Here is a 20,582-nt window from a genome sequence, read left to right as displayed (position 1 = left end):
TCTTATTGCTGGGGAGAACTTTTTTTTCAGTTGGGAGATAGAGGTTGAGGGTACTGATTATGTCAGGCTTTGGGGTAACCTGGGTATCCTCTTCTTGGGACATACAGTGGAGTCTCACCGGGGGAGGCCTGAGTTTTGTATCTGGGGGGTTCTCTTGGGGCTAGGAAAAGCCTGGCTCACTCTGGCTTCAATCAAGGAAGCCTGTGGCTCCCTCTCTGTCTCCCTGAAGTTCCTCTCGGTCCTCCAGGGAGGGTGGGATCATGGGACGTGCAGAGGCCCACTGAGGTCTGCGGGAAGTAACATGCCCCAATGCACAGGCTCCTCTGGGGCCTCTGGAAGGAGCTCAGGGGGAGAAGGAAGCAGATGAAAGCTGACTGGGGCCACTAAGCTCCACAATGCAGGGTGCCAGGTGGGGGGTGGTGCATTTGGACCACAGGGCAGCCCTCCGAATTACAGTCAGGGCAGCAGAGGCGAGATGCTTCTGGGAGGCGACCCCGGCTCGGCCCCCCAAGGGCCCCGAATCCAGCCAGCTTTCCTCGGCCCCTCCCATCCCCCCTCCCAGAACCCAGCCCTGGAAGTCCAAGGAGCAGGTCGTGCCAGCCTGTGCCTCCCAGAGGGGCACAGCCTCCCACCCGGAGCCAAATAGAAGCAATCAAATAACATAGAATTCGATAATATTTTAAAATAAGCTTTATTTAGATTTTTTTTTAATATTTTATATTTGCATCCATGCCTTCGAGAAGCCTTTCCCACGGGAAAGGTTATTTTCATCTAATGTTACCCATAACTCATTCGCTATTTGACGTAGTTCTCTTAAATAAATCATCCTTTAGTAACTCTTAGAATTATCTCCTAATTTACAAAAACTGAAATGAAAAGGAACTACTAAATCATTACCAGGAGTGGTTGCAATCTTATTTTCTTGTAAGTAAAGGGAAAACAATAAAAATCAACCAAAAATGAAATTCATGGGCGAGAAAAGTATTTTCTAAAATCTCTCTCCATGGAGAAAGATGTCAGCTCGGGCCGCTCCCCCTCACCCCTAGGCTCGGTTAAACAGTTTGGCCAAAGGAGGACAGAAGAGTCCTTATGAGGGCCTCTGCCTGCTTGCTCTTTGCTGACCTTTGGACCAGGTCAGAAGGAAAGTGTGGTTTGTTCTTGAGGCTTTGGACACAATGTCCCATCCCTTCTGATAGAGACACTCTAGCATTTGAAAATCTCTAGCTTCTTTTTAAGAGCTGAAAATGTTACCATTAGCAGAAAGCACAACTACGGTTGTCTAGAGGTGTGGGTTGAGCTGTTAGTTGTTAAGGATGGGCAGAAGCAAAAGAAAAAGGAAATTGAGTCTTAGGCCTTGGGCAGACCTAGCTGAGCAGCTCACACGTCCTCCGTCCCCCAGTATTAAAATGCACACAGTTCCTTTGCTGGTGAAGCCTCTTTGGGGCCAACGCCACCCCCGGAATAGGCAGACGTTCCTGCCAGCCCTCCTCTCCTGGGGTGGGTAGGCTCAGGCTGCCGTGACAAGTTGGGGCACAGAGTCCAAGGGATCCTGGGAGGTTCTAAGTGTGGACGATGGAACCAACGAGAATGGGGAGAGTGGAGGGCTCAGGTGCTGGACTCTGTGTCCCCACTGTGGCCCTCCTCTTGAAGTGGGTGCCTCCCCTAATGACACCTGCCTGGCCCACCTGCATCGTAAACCCAGGACAAGAAAGACGCAGCTGCAGGGAGGAACAGATGCCGCTGGAGGCCCCTCGGGGAACAGACTCAGGCCAGGGTCCCACTGGTCGTACCCTTGGATGTGCGGCAGGCTGTCTCGCCCTGAACTCAACCTCTCTCAAAACACAGACCCAAAGAAGAGGATCATGACTGTCAGCACGCTGCTCACTGAGGTCGCGTTCTGTATGTCAGATAAATAAATATAGAGAGAAAGGCCCGGAGGGAGCTCTGGGTGGGAAGAAGGTGGAGGACACTTCCATGCATGGGCAGGAGAACAGGGGAGACAGAGAGACAGGGAGAGAGAAGAGAAAACAGAAAAAGCAAGCTTTGAAATCCAATGGTCCCTGGGTTCTGGCCACCCTAAACTACTTTGCACAGTTGGGTAGCAGCATGATAACAGAACAGACAAGTCAACAGAGACACCCACCTCCCGCCCACCCCATGGAAAAATAGACATTCCAATATTTATGTAATAATTTAGATAGAATAAGTTTTCAGCATTTGTGCAAATAAATTAAATGAAACAATTTTCTTTTTTTTTTTTCATAAAGAAAGAAACGGCAACGCAATTTAAAAACCGGTAGGCCGTTAAAAAGAGCCCGTTTGACCTCTGACAAACCCAGCCAAGACAAGGCCCCTTGGCCGGGCTCCCGAGTCTCTGTGGAGAGCGGACCTTACCCTGACGACGATGGCGTTTTGTGGTTAAAGTGACTTGGACGCACCCCCAGGACAGGGTCTGGTCCCACACGTTCACACCAGCGGGGCGGGAGGGGGGACATCAAAAACAGACCACATCCTCTGCCAGACGGGCTCCAGGAGTAGCGGTTCGGACGAGGGACATTTACAAGCACGGAGTGCACAATAGTTTTGTTATTTACAAATACACAGCAGTCCTTCAAGTTTTCAAGTTTCATAAAAAGGAGGAGGGGAGGAGAAAGGGGGAAAAACAAAAACAAAAACAAACCGACGAACCAAACAAAAAGGAAAAAAAAAAAAGAAAATCGAACATTGAAGAAAAATAATAAACCAGATTAACAACACAACGGTATCGCTCCAAAGACGACAGAGAGTTGACAGGTTCACACACGGTTTGCGGTATGTACATCAATTACAGAGGTGGCGACGCAGGGGAGAGAGGTTCACACTCGTGTTTTCGCTTGTTAGAGGCGCTCGGCCACACCCAGCACCCGTGTGTGCCAGCGCACACGTGCACACGCACCCCACGCACGGCCACATGCGCACCCACGCTCGCTTGCACACACGCCCACACGCACAGACACGCCTGCGGGCAGCAGGCGCAGGGGAGCGCGTATCACCAGTCCGCGTCCTCCTCTATGTAATAATCAGGGGCGGTACCATCAAAGAGGCCGGGGTCGAGGGACTTCCGCTGCTTCCCTCTGGCGAAGACGCGGGAGATGGAGCCGAATCCCATCTTCTCTTTCTTCTTTTTCCGTTTTTGGTCTTCAAGATCCTCTAGTGACTGAGGAGTCAGGAGCCACGTGGCAGAGGGTGGGGGAGAAGGAGAAAGGCGAGCTTAGCTGGGGTGCAGACTGCAGTGGATGGGATCCGGGGCGGGGAAGGCCTCTCTGAGTTTTAAGCCAGTGGGGTCAGGGACGGGCTGGGATGGTTAAGCCACCTCCAGGGCTGGAATGCCAAGGCCAGCCCCTCATTCACTGAGCAAACATGGGTCAGTCACAGAGCCTCTCAGGGACAACAGTAAGACCCTTCCAAGATTGCCACGAGGATGTTGCTAAAGAGAGGATAAAGACCCTGAGAACAGGCCAGGCATGGTGGCTCACACTTGTAATTCCAGCACTTTGGGAGGCCGAGGCGGGTGGATCACCTGGGGTCGGGAGTTCGAGACCAGCCTGGTTAACATGGTGAAACCCCGTCTCTACTAAAAATACAAAATTAGCCAGGCGTGGTGATAGGCACCTGTAATCCCAGCTACTCGAGAGGCTGAGGCAGGAGAATCACTTGAACCCAGGAGACGGAGGCTGTGGTGAGCCAGGATCGTGCCACTGCACTGCAGCCTGGGCGACAGAGTGAGACTCCGTCTCAAAAAAAAAGAAAAAAGAAAAAGACTCCAAGGACGGTGTCTGGTGTACCACAGGCATTCAGTCTATGTGAGCAGCTGTGGTCATTTGTACTATAATAACATTGTTTAAATTATATTGTTTAAATTCCATTTGCCCACAACTTTCAGGTGCTTCTTGAGGGCTTATAGGAGGATGTCCATGCACTCGGCCACTGACCGTGGTCACGTCCACGATGCGAGGCCATAGGGAGGAAAGGCGGCCACAGGCCCTGTCTGCCGTGTCAGGGCACTAAGCACACAGTGACATGGGCAAGGGGGCCTGGGAGAGTCCGGAAAATGTGGAGGAGTCTGGAGCCTGCGTCAGCCGAGGACAAGGGCTAGGCACTTGCCCTGGACAGGAGACCGTATGGCCACTGTGGGTTCCAGTTCCGATCATGACTCTACCTGTGGAACCCTGGAAAGCACCCCAGCTGCTCTGAGACGTTTTCTTGTCTGTGACGTGGGAAAAGAATATTAGATGATGGTGGTGGTGGTGATGGTAAGGTCTACTCTGCCCTCCTGTTAGGGACGCTACAGGCATCTGGGTGGTATCTGCAGGAGAGTTTTGCAAACCGCCAAGTGCTTCACACAAAGACATATGGTGGCATCATGCATAACTGGGGCGGGGCTCAGACTAGACTCATGGTTCCCCAAATACTTAGGGATTTCCTGAATTCCAGGCCCCACCCTGTACCTGGTGGATCAGAATCTCTAGGGCAAATGGCCCAGGAATCTGCATTTGAACCACTTCCCTGGTGGTCTCCGATGCAGATGGGTGCTGTGCAGACCCACAGGTGGGGACCCCAGGACTAGAAAGAAGACTTCGGAGACCCCTGCAGACCCTCAGATTCACGTTTTTTGTCCTCCCTGCAGCCCCCTCCTCATTCTGATGACAGAATATAAAAAATGTTAAGAATGAATCAAGTTTCTAGGAGCACAAAGAGCCCACTGCCTGGGCTATGAGCTTTTCAATAATAATGGGAATTTTATAGAGCTGGCTGCCAGGGTAAGCCATGGCTAGGGCATCAGGGCAGAGGACATGTGTGCACTCGGTAGCTCTACAGCCCTGCAGGGCACAGGGCCAGGTGGGCCCAGGTGCTGAGCCTGGCTCAGGCCCCAGCCCACCTGAGACTCTGGAAGTGGCATAAATCCTCTCCACCTTGGGTATGCAGCATGGATGTGGGCTCAGGGGAACAGAGAGTGAAGTCGCAGTCAAGGTGGGGTGGAGGGAGGGCCCAAGTGGCCAGGGAGGGCACACCTACCTGTACAATAGGGTTGTGCAGGTTCTTCTGAACTGGGCCGGGACTGTCGCCCTGTAGCCAGAGGAGAAGAGGAAGATGAAACAGCAGAGACATGTGACACAGGAGAGCAGAGGTGGCCCGTGCAGTGTGGGGCCTTCCGTAGAAGGATGCCATCCCTCAGGGACCACCCTGCCTCTGAAGTCGGGAGCCCACCCCCCATCTCCTGAAGCAGATACCCCCAGATGGCTTATTGTTGGGGCCTAGAATTTCCCCAGAGGCCCTGGGGTCCTCTCCTGCCTGGTCTGGCCTCTCAACCCCCAACATCTTCTGACCAACAAATCAGCCACTCCAGGGCGTCTAAGTTCCTGTCCCCATCAGTCCACTGACTTAGAGCTAGAGCTTGGTTAGACTTGGTGCTTTTCATAAAGAAATGTAGTTTTATAGAAAAAGCACAAAATAAAGAATGTTGGGACAGAAACAAACTTAGGAGACCATGTAGCCTCTGTCTTCCCCTACAACCAACACAGTGAATCTCTCTTTGTGCAGAGGCAGGCAGGACTCGTTAGCCCTATTCACAGATATCAACAGAGGCAGCAGACAGTCCACTACCATGGAGCCAATTAGATGCAGAGCTACAACTCGAAGTGGGGACTGTCAGATTCCTCCTGGCACAGTGCTCCTTCCAGGCAGGAGCTCCAGGGTAATGCACACGTGGTCCTGAGCTTTGGGCTGCCCCAGAAGAGGTCTGAGCTCCTTCCCTTTTTCCTAGGGGGCCTCAGACAGGTCCCTAGGATGGGCATTTAGGATATTTCCATTGTGTTGCCAGCTCTGCCCTAGGTGGGTGCGGAGGGAAGCCTTAATAGCCTGCGGGGGTACAAAAGCCTTCACTACATCCCAGAGTCAGTCTGTCCTGCCTGGAGCCCACAGATCCTTTGGATCAAAACAGTCATTACTAGGGAGACGCCTGGTGGTTATTTCTGACTCCTGGTGGTTATTTCTGGAATTGCAAGCATAATGCCAAGGTCCATCAACCTTCTCCAACCTCTCTATGCTGAGTCCCTACTTCTGCTCTAAATGAGTGGCCAGAGGGTGAGAGGATGAGGCAGTCATTAGTCCAGGCTGCACTATTCTTGCTGGTGGAGGTCAGATGCCCAAGGCAAAGGGTTACCTGTAGCTATTTTCGGGCTCTTCCTGGCTTACCTTTGTGCACACCTGTTGAGATGGGGGGATAAAAGGGGTTGAAGAAGTGAGGGAATTTAATGAATGGTAGTTTAGTCTTCAGTCTCAAGGTCTGCAAACAGAACCCATTCTGAAGGCAGCTAAAATAGTTCCAATCTGGATAGGAACATCTTTGCCAAATCTACGGGTAAAGAGAATGGGGCCTGCTCACTGAAACGCCTGTATGCAGACAAATCAAAGCACCCATTTCCTGGCAGCAGGCATGTGCCAAGGCTATGGTGGGCAAAAGGCCAGGGCTGGGTCAAGTGCAATTCAAGAGGCCTTTGGAGAACTCCTTCTGCAGAATGAGATTTTTCCAGCAGCATTTCTGCTGCCAGAGTCCCCATGGGCCCACCATGAGAAGGCAAAATATGGCCATGGGAGGAAGAAGGTATTCTCAATTGGGATGAGAATGGTGCAGGGACACTGCTGGTTCTAGATGTAATTCCACAGTGGTCCTTCAGAATCAGGGAATGGATGTCAGAGACCCCTCTAGTGGCCCAGCTTCCTTGCCTTGGTTCTGTTAGTCAAGATAGCCTTTGTCAGTAGGATTCTCTCCTGGGGACAAGAGGAGAACATACTGCTTCCTTAAAGCACCAGTATAAAATAGAGACTCCCGCTGGGTGCAGTGGCTCATGCTTATAATCCCAGCACTTTGGGAGGCTGAGATCAGGTGTTCAAGATCGCCTGAGGTCAGGTGTTCAAGACAAGCCTGGCCAACATGGTGAAATCTCATCTCTACTAAAAATACAAAAATTAGCCGGGTGTGGTGGCAGGCACCTGTAATGTTGGCTGCTCAGGAGGCTGAGGTAGGACAATTGTTTGAACCTGGGAGGTAGAGGCTGCAGTGAGCTGAGACTACGTCAATGAACTCCAGCCTGGGTGACAAGAGTGAAATTCCATCACACACACACAAAAATAAATAAAATAAAACAATAAAAAAGAGAATCCCAGCCTTGAGCAGGGCTCCAGGCAGCAAATGACCTTTTTCCCACTCTGAGGAGGCCGTCTAAGGTCCCCGGGTCAGCAATCCCTGCCGCCCACCTCAGCAGACTGAGGTAGCTTCTCTGAATTTTAGTCTTCGCTATTTTTATAAGCACTTTTCATTGTTATTGTGGATTGAAAAAAATGGTCCCATCATTATGACTCATCTATAGGAAAGTGATTGATTTTTACACATTGATTTCCAAGTAGCACTGTTATGTACATGCTTATTATTCGTTCTAATAGCTTTTCAAGTTATTCTCTTGAGTTTTCCAGGTAGAGAATCATGTCATTGGCAACTAATGGTTTTGTCCAATGTGTTCACCTCATTTCTTTTTTATTATCTATTTCGCTGGTTAATAAAGTGGCATTAACTGTGTTTTGGGAAAAGCCATCTTGTGCATTTCAGGATCTAACCCTGTGATGTCTCTGTCTTTAGGATATGGTAGAGGGGAGCCTCTGCATTACCAACTGTGTGACAGAACACGAATTCAAGGTGGTCTCCACACCCGGACCCCAATATTTCATGTTAGAGCCTGGACATGGCTTCCGACTGTCCTCAGAAGCTCGACCCATCTTCATTTACTCCCTCACTGTTGCAGAGCCCATCTGTCTGCCCCACTAGTCATCAAGAGCTAGGCAGCTAGGGCCTCTGCCTCCTGGGAGCTGGTGCCCAGCATGCAATCACAAGTGTCTGATGGAATAAGCAAAGGAAACAAACTTAGACCATATTCACACGCCTCTCCAGAGGCGATTCATGCCAAGACTCCTGGATCAGGATGGAGAGCTGGCTCTAAAGGGAAATGAGGCTGTGCTGGGGAGGCCCTGAGCTCTGGAAGGTAATGCGTGGGAGGAGAAGCCCACAGTCCCAGACAGGGCCCACTGGGGCAGAGTTCCAGGCTGCGCCTGTGGCCGACCCAGGCCCACTTCCTCTGGATTCTCCTCACCCTCCCGGACACAAGGAGCAAATGGGCCTCATTCCTTTTTCTCCCCACATCCATCGCTTCTTGCAAAAGGAAAGAACAGAACAGGAAATGCATTCGCCAGAGTGCTCCCTGGGTGGACGAGAGGAAACAGCGAGTATGGCTTCACCCCGCCACCCCCACCCCTGTGGTTTCCGGGCAGGGCCCAGGGGCCCAGGCCCCGCTGCTGCTGGCCTTACGTTGCAGAGGGAGTGCGTCCGGTGTCGAGGGGAGTTGATGTCGCTAGGTGTGGACGACCGGTCGCCTTCGGCGGCAGATGCGTCGGAGATGACAGAGGGCTGCCGGGAGTGGCAGGGGCTCACCCTGACCGCTGGAAAGCAGGGACAGCTGGTGAGTGAGGGATGGACAGAATGTCCTCGCCTGTGCTGCCTTGGCGGTTATTCCACCCAACATCCCCGTTCTGCAGATGGGAACACTGAGGTGTAGAAAAGGGAAGAGACTTGCCTGGTTCTCCAACTCCCTACTCCACGGCTCCACACATTCCCATAGAGCCACTGCTGGGAAGAACCTCCCATAGCCTTTGGATCCAATGAACCCTCCTCCACCAGCATGAACGAGGAGAAGACGTGGAAGTTTTCAAGTCTTCTTCTCATTCCAAGTTCAAGTCTCCTCGTTTCCAAGTCCAATACAGGAAAGTGCTTGATGTTTATAAATGCATTTCTAAGGAGCACTGTGATGCATTAATACTTGAGTACTCTGTGACTCTGTTCACATGCTCCCACCACCTGGACATTCCTAGACCTGGTGCAATCCTAACCACTGCCCCCAATCGGTTTCCCAAATGAGAAACCTAAAGGCCACCACCACTTTCTCTCTTTCCCCCATATCCCACAACCAGTCAGTAGCAGCAGCTCCAAAACATTGCCCCAAACCTGCCTGCTTCTCTCCCACCGCATTGCCACCACTGACTCTTGCCTGGAAGACCACGCGGCCTCCTGGTGGGTCGCGTCGACTCCACTGTACACACCAGAGCATGAGCCACCAGCATCTCATCTCTCTTCCTCCTGGCCTCCAAGGTGGCCTGATGTGCCACGGTCCTGCCTACCCCAACAGCCAAGGCTCGAGCCACATCAGCCTTCTGACTGCCTGAGACAGGTCATATCCCCTTGCCTTGGTCTCTGCCATTCCTGTTGCCCATCAGGGGCACCGTCATCCTCCAGGTCTCAGTCTGTCCCGGGAGGCCTTCCCCAGTACTCAGCTCTCCCTACTTTGCCTTGTTGTTTCTCATCAAAGTGCCTGTTTTTGGCTGGGCATGGTGGCTCATGCCTGTAATCTCAGTACTTTGGGAGGCCGAAGAGGGAGGACTGCGTGAGCCCAGGGCTTCGAAACCAGCCTGGGCAACACAGCAAGACTCCATCTCTCCATCCCCCCAAAAAAGTGCCTGTTTTCTGTTGATTTCTCTCCTTGTGCTAATTACAATCTGTCATTGTTCTGCTTGTTATTTATTTATTTATTTTTGAGACAGAGTCCTGCTCTGTTGCCCAGGCTGGAGTGCAGTGGTGCAATCTTTGCTCAGCACAACCTCTGCCTCCTGGGTTTGAGCAATTCTCCTGCCTCGGCCTCCCGAGTAGCTGGGACTACGGGCGTGTGCCACCAAATCCAGCTAATTTTTGTATTTTTAGTAAAGACAGGGTTTCACTATGTTGGCCAGGCTGGTCTCGAACTCCTGACTTCATGATTTGCTCACCTTGGCCTCCCAAAGTGCTGGGATTACAGGCGTGAGCCACCGCACCCGGCCTGCTTGTTATTTAATAGTATATTTACATGTCATATCTGTACACTGACAACATCTGTTCTGTGAGGGCAGGCGCCCTGGGTGTCTTATCCTGTTGAATCCCAGAGCTCATGGTGCCTAGCACATAGTAGGTACTCAATAAATAGTGGCTAAATGAAAGGTCCAGACCAGAAGCCACAGCTTAGAAGCCCTTCCAAGTCCCCAGCAGGTTGCTCTCCTGTCTGCAGGCATTGGCACTGGATGGAGAAAGCATCTTTTGTTTGACAAGACTGGCTAAGCACCTACTATGTGCAGGCGGCATGCCAGCAGGTAGGGTAGCATCCCTGCAACACACAGTCCTTGCCGCCAATGGCCATATGCTCTAACACAGAAGATTGGTGGCTGAAGGAGCCCTGGCTTTGGAGTCAATTCCAATCTGGGTGAGTTTACCCTATAGGCTGTGTGACCTTGAGCATCCTGCCTGGCCCCTCTGAGCCAGCCAGGTTTGTTATGTGTAACATGGGGGTGGATGCCAGTGCTATCAATCCCAGAGAGTAGCTACATGTATGATGTGCCTACCACAGTGCCAGGCACTGGACAGATGGGAGGAGTCATGTGACAAATGCATCAACAGCAAACCCGAGGTAGGGTAAGAGGTGCTCTGATGCAGGTGAGCACCCAACTTTACAGGAGCATAGAGGACACAGGGGAAAGAAGCACGGAAGGCTTCCTGGAGGAGGGGGTGTCTGATAAAATGCATGGAGATGGTTGTATGTGAGGCAGATACTGTGGAGGAGGAAGGGCCCAGAGAGCAGATCCATCAGCCTGTCCAGGCTTTCCCAGACCAGAGCCAGCTCCATTGAGGAGAGGCCCTGCAGAGGCAGACGAGGATGACCAGGAGTCTGCCGCCTGTACGTGATGCAGAAACTGCTCAAGCCCTGTCTGCCTTCAAACTGCACCTCTGCCCTCCTGCTGCCCTGGGGTTGGACCAGAAGCCAGGACAGCTGGCTGCATGGCTGGGCTGTGAGACTCTGAACAAGTGATGGCCCTTTCTGGGTCTCAGTTTCCCTACCTGATGAGGATGCCGGTCCCAGGCAGTTTTACTATAAGCTCTTCCAGCTCTGAGTCGAGGCTTTGAAGGCCAGAGCTGCCCACCCTTACCCCAAAAAAATCACACAACCTCGGGTCAGACAGCAAAGGGAGGGCTGCTGTCCCCACTCAGTGGGAGGGGAAGACTCTGAATTTGCTTACTGTCTGGGTTCTCAAAGTCCCTGTGTCACCTATCAGTGATGACAACAACGGTGATGATGATGATGATAATGAGAATAGCAGCTAACATTTACCCAGCTCTGACCGTGATCCCAGCCCCATTCCCACAGTTTTACACATTTCATCTTCACGACAGCCCCGTGAAGTAGGTTGAGGAAGTCTCAGCAAACACCGTTAACGTACGTTGTGTGCTAAGAGCCTAATGCTCCTTTTATACATGGGGAAACTGAGGACCCTGGCCAAGGTCATGGGTCATGTCCCTTGTAAGCAGCAGGGCCAGAGCTGAACCCAGCAGTCTGAATCCAGGGCCTATGCCCCTTCACCCCAATGACTCACCTACACTCCCCCAGCTGTACCCTTGACAGGCAATAGCAGGGCCTGCTGGCTTCTCCCTGATCAGCCTGCCAGCCCCTTACGGGTCAGGGCTGTGTCTGACTCATCTCCTGCAGCGCCAAGGGCCAGCCCAGCCTGCCGCCTTCACAGTGACCGTCTCCCACCCTTGCTGCATTGGCTGCTGTTGGCTGCCAATGGTACCAATCCCATAGAGTAGCTGCATGTATGATGTGCCTACCACAGTGCCAGGCACTGGACAGATGGGAGGAGTCATGTGACAAATGCATCGACAGCAAACCTGAGGTAGGGTAAGAGGTGCTCTGATGCAGGTGAACCCCCAACTTTACAGGAGCATAGAGGACACAGGGGAGAGAGCACGGAAGGCTTCCTGGAGGAGGGGGTGTCTGATAAAATGCATGGAGATGGTTGTATGTGCGGCAGATACTGTGGAGGAGGAAGGACCCAGAGGGCAGATCCGTCAGCCTGTCCAGGCTTTCCCAGACCAGAGCCAGCTCCATTGAGGAGAGGCCCTGCAGAGGTAGATGAGGATGACCAAACTTGCGTCTATCACAACTTGCATCTATCATGTAAGGGCACCTACTTGCAGAAGGGACAGAGAACAGAGCAAGGTGGCCTGCAGACGTGCAACAGAACAGCGAGGAGTTTGGAGCCTGTTCCATGGGCAGTGGGTACAGATGCTGCCCAGAGGCCAGACTTTCCTGCCGAGTGCCTGGAGCAAACACCTGTGACATTGACATCAGCCCCTCCTGGATGCCCTGCGATTGGCCAGAGCTGTCAATCAAGCAGTTCTACTGCCTCTCCTGCCAAAGGATGCCCATGTGACTCTGACGTGGCCAATCAGAGTCCTTCTTTAGGATTTGCTACGGACACAGGGGGAAGAGATAGTTTTTCTTTCTTAAGACTTGAGCTGTGAGGGTCTTTTTTTTTTTTTTTTTTTTTTGAGACGGAGTCTCGCTCTGTCGCCCAGGCTGGAGTGCAGTGGCCAGATCTCAGCTCACTGCAAGCTCCACCTCCCGGGTTTACGACATTCTCCTGCCTCAGCCTCCCGAGTAGCTGGGACTACAGGCGCCCGCCACCTCGCCCGGCTCAGTTTTCGTATTTTTTAGTAGAGACGGGGTTTCACCGTGTTAGCCAGGATGGTCTCGATCTCCTGACCTCGTGATCCGCCCGTCTCAGCCTCCCAAAGTGCTGGGATTACAGGCTTGAGCCACCGCGCCCGGCCTGTGAGGGTCTTAAACATCTGGAACTGCAGGGGACTATTTTACTTTCTTACAGAAAGAGACAGCCTAAAGATGAGGCCAAAAGGAGGTGGGCAGAGCTAAGAGATGGAGAGACATGGTCAGAGGGACCCAAATAGTGTTTGAACCTCTGGATCCAGCTACGCCTGCTGTCCATCTCTTAGATTTTTCACTGACACGAGCCCAAGGTCTCTGCCCCACACCCCCTAAGCTGCTGTAGTGTGAACAAAGAAGCTGCCTCTCCCACTGGGTCGGATGGCCTCCTGTGAAGCCCCTCGAAATCGTGGTGGGGCCGGGCCAGGGCAGGACTCACCTTGCCGGTCCGCCGGGTGAGGGGGGTGTGAGTGGTAGAGAGTCTGTTGACTCTGCCGGATGGCTGCGGTCAGCGGGAGGTCCGCCTGCACCACCCACTCCTGGTTGCCGTTGAGCACCGTCTCGCCCGGCATGGCGAGGGAATGCCGCTTGGGGACATCCTTGGTCAGCGTAGCTAAGGACTGTTTGGCCTGGAGAGAGCAGGAAGACAGGAAGAAGTAGTCACAATCAAGGGGACCTCTTGGCCAGCTGCTCGGCACCGCCCACCGCCATGGGAGAAAGCCCTGAACTTCTGCACCAGGTATTGCTAGCTCTGCATCGAGCGCCAATTGGTAAGTCAAGCACCGGCCCTGCAACTGTGTGAGGGAGGAACTGTCATTCTCCCCGTTAGACAGCTGCAGGTGCAAAGGCACGGAGAGGTGTGGAGCCTGCCTTGGGATCCCACAGCTCAGAAGTGGCAGAGCCAGGATCAAATCCAGACAGAGCCCAAGCTCCAAAGAACTGTGCCAGGGCCTGGCCACCTCGTCACACAACTCTAGGGGGCGCCGCTTACATAAACATGGTCCCTCTTGGTCTCCCCATCTTATAGAGTGAGATCCTAAAGTTCAGAATGGTGGAGTAATTGGCTCAAAGTCACACAAGTAGAAGAAGTGGAGTTTGAACCCAGTTCTGTCTGACTTTTGTCACATCTGTGTCAACTTAACTCACCTGAGAGCTCACCTGGGGGTTACCCACCAACAGCAAAGTGAGACCAGAAATAGAGGGGGTCCAAGAACACTCCTTTTTTTTTGTTTCGAGATGGAGTTTCACTCTGTTGCCCAGGCTGGACTGCAATGGCTCGCCTCACTGCAACCTCCGCCTCCAGGGTTCAAGCAGTTCTCCTGCCTCAACCTCATGTGTAGCTGGGATTACAGGCATGTGCTACTATACCTGGCTAATTTTTGTATTTTTAGTAGAGATGGGGTTTCACCATGTTGGCCAGGCTGGTCTCGAACTGCTGACCTCAAGTGATCCACCTGCCTTGGCCTCCCAAAGTGCTGGGATTACAGGCGTGAGCCACCGCGCCCGGCCCCAGGAACACTCTTATCACCCATTCTTTTGGATTCTCCAAGGACTAGCCAGGATTCAAGTCTGACTGTAAGAAAAAGGTGTTTTGGCTCCCATTAGTTTAACTCCTTGCAAGGTTGAAGGCTGCTTCATCTCCCTTTCACAAGGTTTTGCCAGAGAAGAGCCATGTGCACCTTCTGCAGAACTAACAAGGAGATGGGCAGGTGCACGATCAGCCTACATGACCAGCTCCTGCTTGAATGCAGGCTGGGGAGAGGGCAGATCCTAAGCCCAGCTCTCAGGAGCCCACGCCAAGAACATGTAAGGCAGGAGGGAGCCCACGGACAAGTGTGGGGCTGAGCTGGGGCCGGGAGGCCACCTTGACTGGTCACACAGGTCTTCCTTTCTCTGCCCCGTGTCTGAGACCTCTTTCAGCTGTGTTATCTTCCCCTAGAATATGTGGGGTTTTATTAGAAGTGATCTCAAATTCTTTTGGGGAGAAAAAGCGCAGTATTAGAAATGTGTTAATGCATATTCTTTTTTTTTTCTTTTCTTCTTCTTTTTTTTTTTTTTTTGAGATGGAGTCTCGCTCTATTGCCCAGGCTGGAGTGTAGTGGCACGATCTCGGTTTATTGCCACCTCTGCCTCCCAGGCTCAAGCAATTCTCCTGCCTCAGTCTCCTGAGTAGCTGGGATTACAGGTGCCTGCCACCACGCCTGGCTAATTTTTTGTATTTTTGGTAGAGACAGGGTTGCACCATGTTGGCCAGGCTGATCTCAAACTCCTGACCTCAAGTGATCCACCCGTCTCGGCCTCCCAAAGTGTTAATGCACCTTCTTTTCATCACAGTCATTTTCTACTTTCGATTGGCTCCACAGGCTCATCACAGGGCAGAGGAGACAGGGAGAGACCCAGGGGTCCCCCGCACTGAGGTTTTGGGTGAACACTGACGTTTTGGGAGTAGCTATAGATGGCAGAGCCACTGTGAGTGCTGGCTTTGCCTCTCCTCTGAACACAGATTAAAAAAAAAAAATCCATTTCATCGCTCCACAACCTTTCCAACCTTGCCCCAGGCCTGGAGTTCTTCCTGGCAGAGCAGAGGTTCTTGAGACAGGGTCCCACCAAGAAACGGACAGTCCTCGGCCTAATGCCTGATGCACCCTCATCACATCGACCAGCTGTGTTATTTTAGACAAGTCACTCCCTCCTCTGAGCCTCAGTTTCCCCATCTGTATAGTGAAAAGCCTGGACCAAGTGATCCTCAGGGCTCCTTCCAGCTCGGACACCCTAGAAGTCTGTGAAATCACTTCCGTCCCACTGCCAGCTCCCAGGGAATAGAAATGCATGCCACAGAGGCTCAGCTGAGGGTGCCAGCCTTGCTTCCCAAACCTAGCTTGCCCCTGCTCTGGCCGAGAAAACCCCCTGTGCTCTGCCACCTTCATGCGCTCCATGCAACAGTGCTGGGTTGCGGGCAGGGAGTTAGGGATTATCTGTGCAGTGCTGGGTTGCGGGCAGGGAGTTAGGATTATCTGTGCAGTGCTGGGTTGCGGGCAGGGAGTTAGGGATTATCTGAGCTCAACAGGTAAGAAACCAAAACTCAGAGAGGTTCAGGGACTTCTCCAGTGGGTGCAACATGCAACCTGGGTACCAAAGCCTGGCGCCTGACTGGGAGCCGAGTGTGGTTTCCCCTAAGCCCACGTTCCTGCGGGGCAAGAAAACAACCAGCACAAATGACGTGGGCCGGTTCTGTCTGCTCACCAGAGTCCCCAGCACCTGGTCTGGGGCTGGGCACATCCAGGACACATGCCGGAAGAACTTGCAGGATAAATGGAAGCAGATCCCTGCTTCACAGAGCCTTTGTTGTGTTGATGGCCCAGGGAACAGCTCTGTGGTCCTACTGTAAGAACAATGGGGTAACTTTTCTCTTTAAGGAAGGAGTGAAGCTGGGTGTGTCTCGAGCCTCTGTACATTCTCCTGCCTCAGCCTCTCGAGTAGCTGGGACTACAGGTGCCCACCACCACGCCTGGCTAATTTTTTGTATTTTTAGTAGAGACGGGGTTTCACTGTATTAGCCAGAATGGTCTCAATCTCCTGACCTCATGATCCGCCTGCCTTGGCCTCCCAAAGTGCTGGGATTACAGGTGTGAACCACCGCACCCGGCCCTCGGGTATGTCTTTATCAGCAGGCTCAGGATCATGGAGACCCACACTTCCTGAACCACCACACCCAGCCCAGATGAGTCAGTGGCTGCACCTGCCTTCCCTCCAGGTGTGCGTGCACACAGCCTCCTGGCCCTCCACACCGCTACACTTGCAGTCTTAGGGGGATGCCCCACTCCCTTGCTTCCTCCTGCCCAGTCCATCTGGCTGCCCAGAAAGTGCGACTCGGGAGAAGTGAGCACCCAGGCTGGTCTGCCGTCATGCGGCAACGAACCCTCAGCTCTCCCGTCCTGCAAACACTCCCAGCCGCATGCATAGGAAGCACAGGATTGCACAAGCCAGCCCCTGAAACAGGCAGCCCTTGGAGGGAGCATGGGAGGGAGTGAGGAAGAGGCCTAGGCGTGGTGGCTCTCTGAACCCATCCGCTTCCCTCCCAGGCAGGGCCTCATCTCTGTCTGGGCCTGGGAGTGGCATCTTCCATCTCAGTAGGCAGCTTGACATCCTTGCTACCTGACAATTGGGAGGTCCCCTACGGTTGGTCCTTCAGAATCGGGTGGCTGTACCTGTGAATTCTAAAGCACGGGGATCTCTCAAACTATCCACTCTGCCCATTCAGGATTGTAAACTTCCAAGGCAGAGCTATAATGGAGAGGAACGGCAGAAGACGCATGTGAAGTTTCATCTAAAATACAAGCACCTGCTTGCACACCCACGTACCCATACATAGGCACATACACACGTATACACACACACACACACGCACACACATACACACAAAATACACACATGCACACACACACATATACACATGTGTATGCACCAATATAGTTTGGCTGTGTCCCCACCCAAATCTCATCTTGAATTGTAGCTCCCATAATCCCCATGTGTCATGGGAGGGACCTGGTGGGAGGTAATTGAATCATGGGGGTGGGTTTTTCCCATGCTGTTCTCATGATAGTGAATAAGTCTCCAGAGATCTTATGGTTTTATAAAGGGCAGTTCCCCTGCTCAAGCTCTCTTGCCTGCTGCCATGTGAGATATGCCTTTGCTCCTCCTTCACCTTCCACCATGATTGTGAGGCCTCCCCAGCCATGTGGAACTGTGAGTCCATTAAGCCTCCCTTTCTTTATAAATTACTCAGTCTCAGGCATGTCTTTTTTTTTTTTTTTTTTTTTTTTTATGAGGCGGAGTCTCGCTCTGTCGCCCAGGCTGGAGTGCAGTGGTGCGATTTTAGCTCACTGCAAGCTCCGCCTCCCTGGTTCATGCCATTCTCCTGCCTCAACTCCCGAGTAGCTGGGACTACAGGCATCCGCCACCATGCCCGGCTAATTTTTTGTATTTTTAGTAGAGATGGGGTTTCACCGTGTTAGTCAGGATGGTCTCGATCTCCTGACCTTGTGATCTGCCTGCCTTGGCCTCCCAAAGTGCTGGGATTACAGGCGTGAGCCACCGCGCCCGGCCCTCGGGTACGTCTTTATCAGCAGCCTGAGAAGAGACTAACACACACACACACACACACACATATACACACACACATTAGATCCTCTCCTGTGGCAATTGACACATTTCTCTGACTAATCTCTTCCACTAAATGCAATTTAATGCTGGGAACTCCCCTTGGGCTCTGACTCTTCTCCTCTCTGAGCCTCCACCCTCTTCCAAACACTGGGAACCCGGAACATCAAGCTCCTGGGAATTGTTAACTTGACACAAATGTGTCCATGTCATAAAGGTCAGACAGAACTGGGTTGAAACTCCATTTCTCCTACTTAACTTGCTGTGTGACCTTGAGCAAACTACTCCACCATTCTGAACTTCAGGGTCCCACCATATAAGACGGTGAAACCAAGAGCGATCATGTTTATGTAAGCAGCGCCCCCTGGAGTTGTGCGACGAGGTGGCCAGGCCGCGCCACAGTTCTTTGGAGCTTGGGCTCTGTCTGGATTTGATTCTGGCTCTGCCACTCTGAGCTGTGGGATCCCAAGGTAGGCTCCACACCTCTCCGTGCCTTTGTGCCTCCATCTGTCCAACGGGGAGAACGACAGTTCCTCCCTCACATGGCTGCTAGGGACAGTGCTTGGTCCAGGGTAAAAATCCCAATAAATATTAGCGATTGTTATTAAAGAGTCTCTATTTCACAAGCAGGGATGATGGGATGATGTGAGGAGTAATTCACACCAGGGTCAAGGATCCGGGTTGGCCCACTGTCTCAGAGCAGCCATGTGCTCAGTTAGTATTACCTGTGCACTCCCTGAGCCTGGGCGGTGAGATCCATGAGGCAGGAAGGGGAGATGGCAGCACAGGGCCCTGCCCTCGCCCACCTTCTGGCTGGGGCCAATGGCAGTTCCTGTTGACCAGGAGGGCCTGAGGATCTGCTGATCCGGAGGCCACGATGCACCCATCCCATCTCCCATATAAGACAGCAAGCCTGGCCCTGCAGGCACGCCGTGCCCAGAAACCGAATCCTCTACCGGGTCCTTCAGCAGATGTGTGCTTGTCTAGGAAATGTTTCTCTGGGGTAAAGACTGGGAGGATCCCGACGCAGGAGCCTCTGAGCAGACACCGGAAGGTTGGTGCTCCTGTGCAGATGGCAAATTGTGCCAAATGCGCACTGAGGGGGCACAAGGACACCTTCTTCCCGTGCTTCATATACACACTCTATGGCACAGCTAAGTTCTTCTCCTTGGGGGGAAGCCGGCTGGGATCCTCTTTCACAGATCTCAGGGGTACGGGTGGGAGCAAGTCCAGCAGGGAGGCACCGGTGTGAGCTGATGAGGCAAATATGGGCCACAACACCAAGGACCAGTGACCAAGGACCAAAGACCAAGGACCAATGACCAAGGACCAAAGACCAAGGACCAATGCAGGCTCTGGCTTTGGAGGGGAGGCTCCTGTGGGGGCAGTGACAGGCTTGGCTCAGGTGGGCTCGGGTGTGGGCAATCCTGCCCTCATGCAGGGTGGCAGGTCCCCCCACCACTCTGGGGTCACATCCAGCCTAGGAACTGGCTTGGCAAGGGCTGGTCCAAATGGTCCAAAAAGGCAGTGGTCAGGGGCCTGGAGGTGGCACATTTGGGGCAGACTGCTTTCGTTGCAGCTGAGAATGGGCACAAAGGGCATGGACTCAGAGTGTGGCCATTAAAAAGGAACCTGAGGCTTGGCCAACACTTTCTGCTTCTCTGCCCGCTCATCCCTCACAGTCCCTGCCTCTCCTCTGGGCCTGTGGTGGCTGTCTTTTTTACAAATGAGGAAACGGAGGCAGGAAAAGGTTAAAGGTGACATGTGCGAGGTCAAATACTGATGAGTGGAACAGGCATGAGAATCCACGTCTCTTCCTCCCCAGTGGGGTCTGAGGACAGGGTGGCTCTAGAGCAACCTCAGCACAGAGCTGTGAATGCTGACCGAGTGCCGCAGCTGCCTTCCCGATTCACCCCCTGCCTCATTTCCCTACACTGTCACTAGGGGGAAGGTTCGGTTCTATTCTACTCTACTCTACTCTACTCTACTCTACTCTACTCTACTCTACTCTACTCTACTCTACTCTACTCTACTCTATTCTATTCTGTTCTATTCTATTCTATTGAGATGGAGTCTCACTCTGTCATCCAGGCTATTCTATTCTATTCTATTCTATTCTTCTATTCCATTCCATTCCATTCTATTGAGATGGAGTCTCACTCTGTCATCAAGGCTATTCTATTCTATTCCATTTTATTGAGATGGAGTCTCACTCTGCCATCCAGGCTATGCTATGCTATTCTATTCTATTCTATTCTATTCTATTCTATTCTATTCTATTCTATTCTATTCTATTCTATTCCATTCCATTCTATTCCATTCTACTGAGATGGAGTCTCACTCTGCCATCCAGTCATTCTATTCTATTCTATTCTATTCTATTCTATTCTATTCTATTCTATTCTATTCTATTCTATTCTATTCTATTCTATTCTATTCTATTCTATTCTATTCTGAGATAGTCTCATTCTGTCATCCAGGCTGGAGTGCAATGGTCTGATCTCAGCTCACTGCAACCTCCACCACTTGGGTTCAAATGATTCTCCTTCCTCAGCCTCCTGAGTAGCTGGGATTACAGATGCCTGCCATCATGCCTGGTTAACTTTTGTAATTTTAGCAGAGACGGGTTTCACCATGTTGGCCAAGCTGGTCTTGAACTCCTGACCTCAGGTGATCCACATGCCTCAGCCTCCCCAGAGTGCTGGGTTTACAGGCGTGTGCCACCGCACCTGGCCTACAGTTCTGATTTTATAC

The 20,582-nt window shown here is 52.3% G+C and overlaps 1 protein-coding gene across 3 annotated transcripts in view; it reads right to left on the bottom strand.

Moving 5' to 3' along the window:
* KAZN (kazrin, periplakin interacting protein) overlaps positions 1–20,582 on the bottom strand; it is a 194,866-nt gene that overhangs the window by 50,468 nt on the left and 123,816 nt on the right. For 2 of the 3 annotated variants that reach the window (XM_025367054.1, XM_025367063.1), the window contains exons 5-8: positions 13,108–13,297; positions 8,399–8,529; positions 5,056–5,106; positions 675–3,196 (exon numbers count right to left, since the gene is read on the bottom strand). In XM_025367054.1, coding sequence (XP_025222839.1) covers positions 3,029–3,196; positions 5,056–5,106; positions 8,399–8,529; positions 13,108–13,297 — 540 coding nt within the window. In that variant the 3' untranslated portion in view covers positions 675–3,028. Of the gene's footprint in view, positions 1–674; positions 3,197–5,055; positions 5,107–8,398; positions 8,530–13,107; positions 13,298–20,582 lie in introns of those variants that run through there. The other variant, XM_025367047.1, reaches the window with a different exon arrangement.

This window comes from Theropithecus gelada, chromosome 1 (assembly GCF_003255815.1).
Source record: "Theropithecus gelada isolate Dixy chromosome 1, Tgel_1.0, whole genome shotgun sequence".
NCBI lineage: Eukaryota > Metazoa > Chordata > Mammalia > Primates > Cercopithecidae > Theropithecus > Theropithecus gelada.
This window is presented reverse-complemented; position numbering and strand designations above follow the sequence as displayed.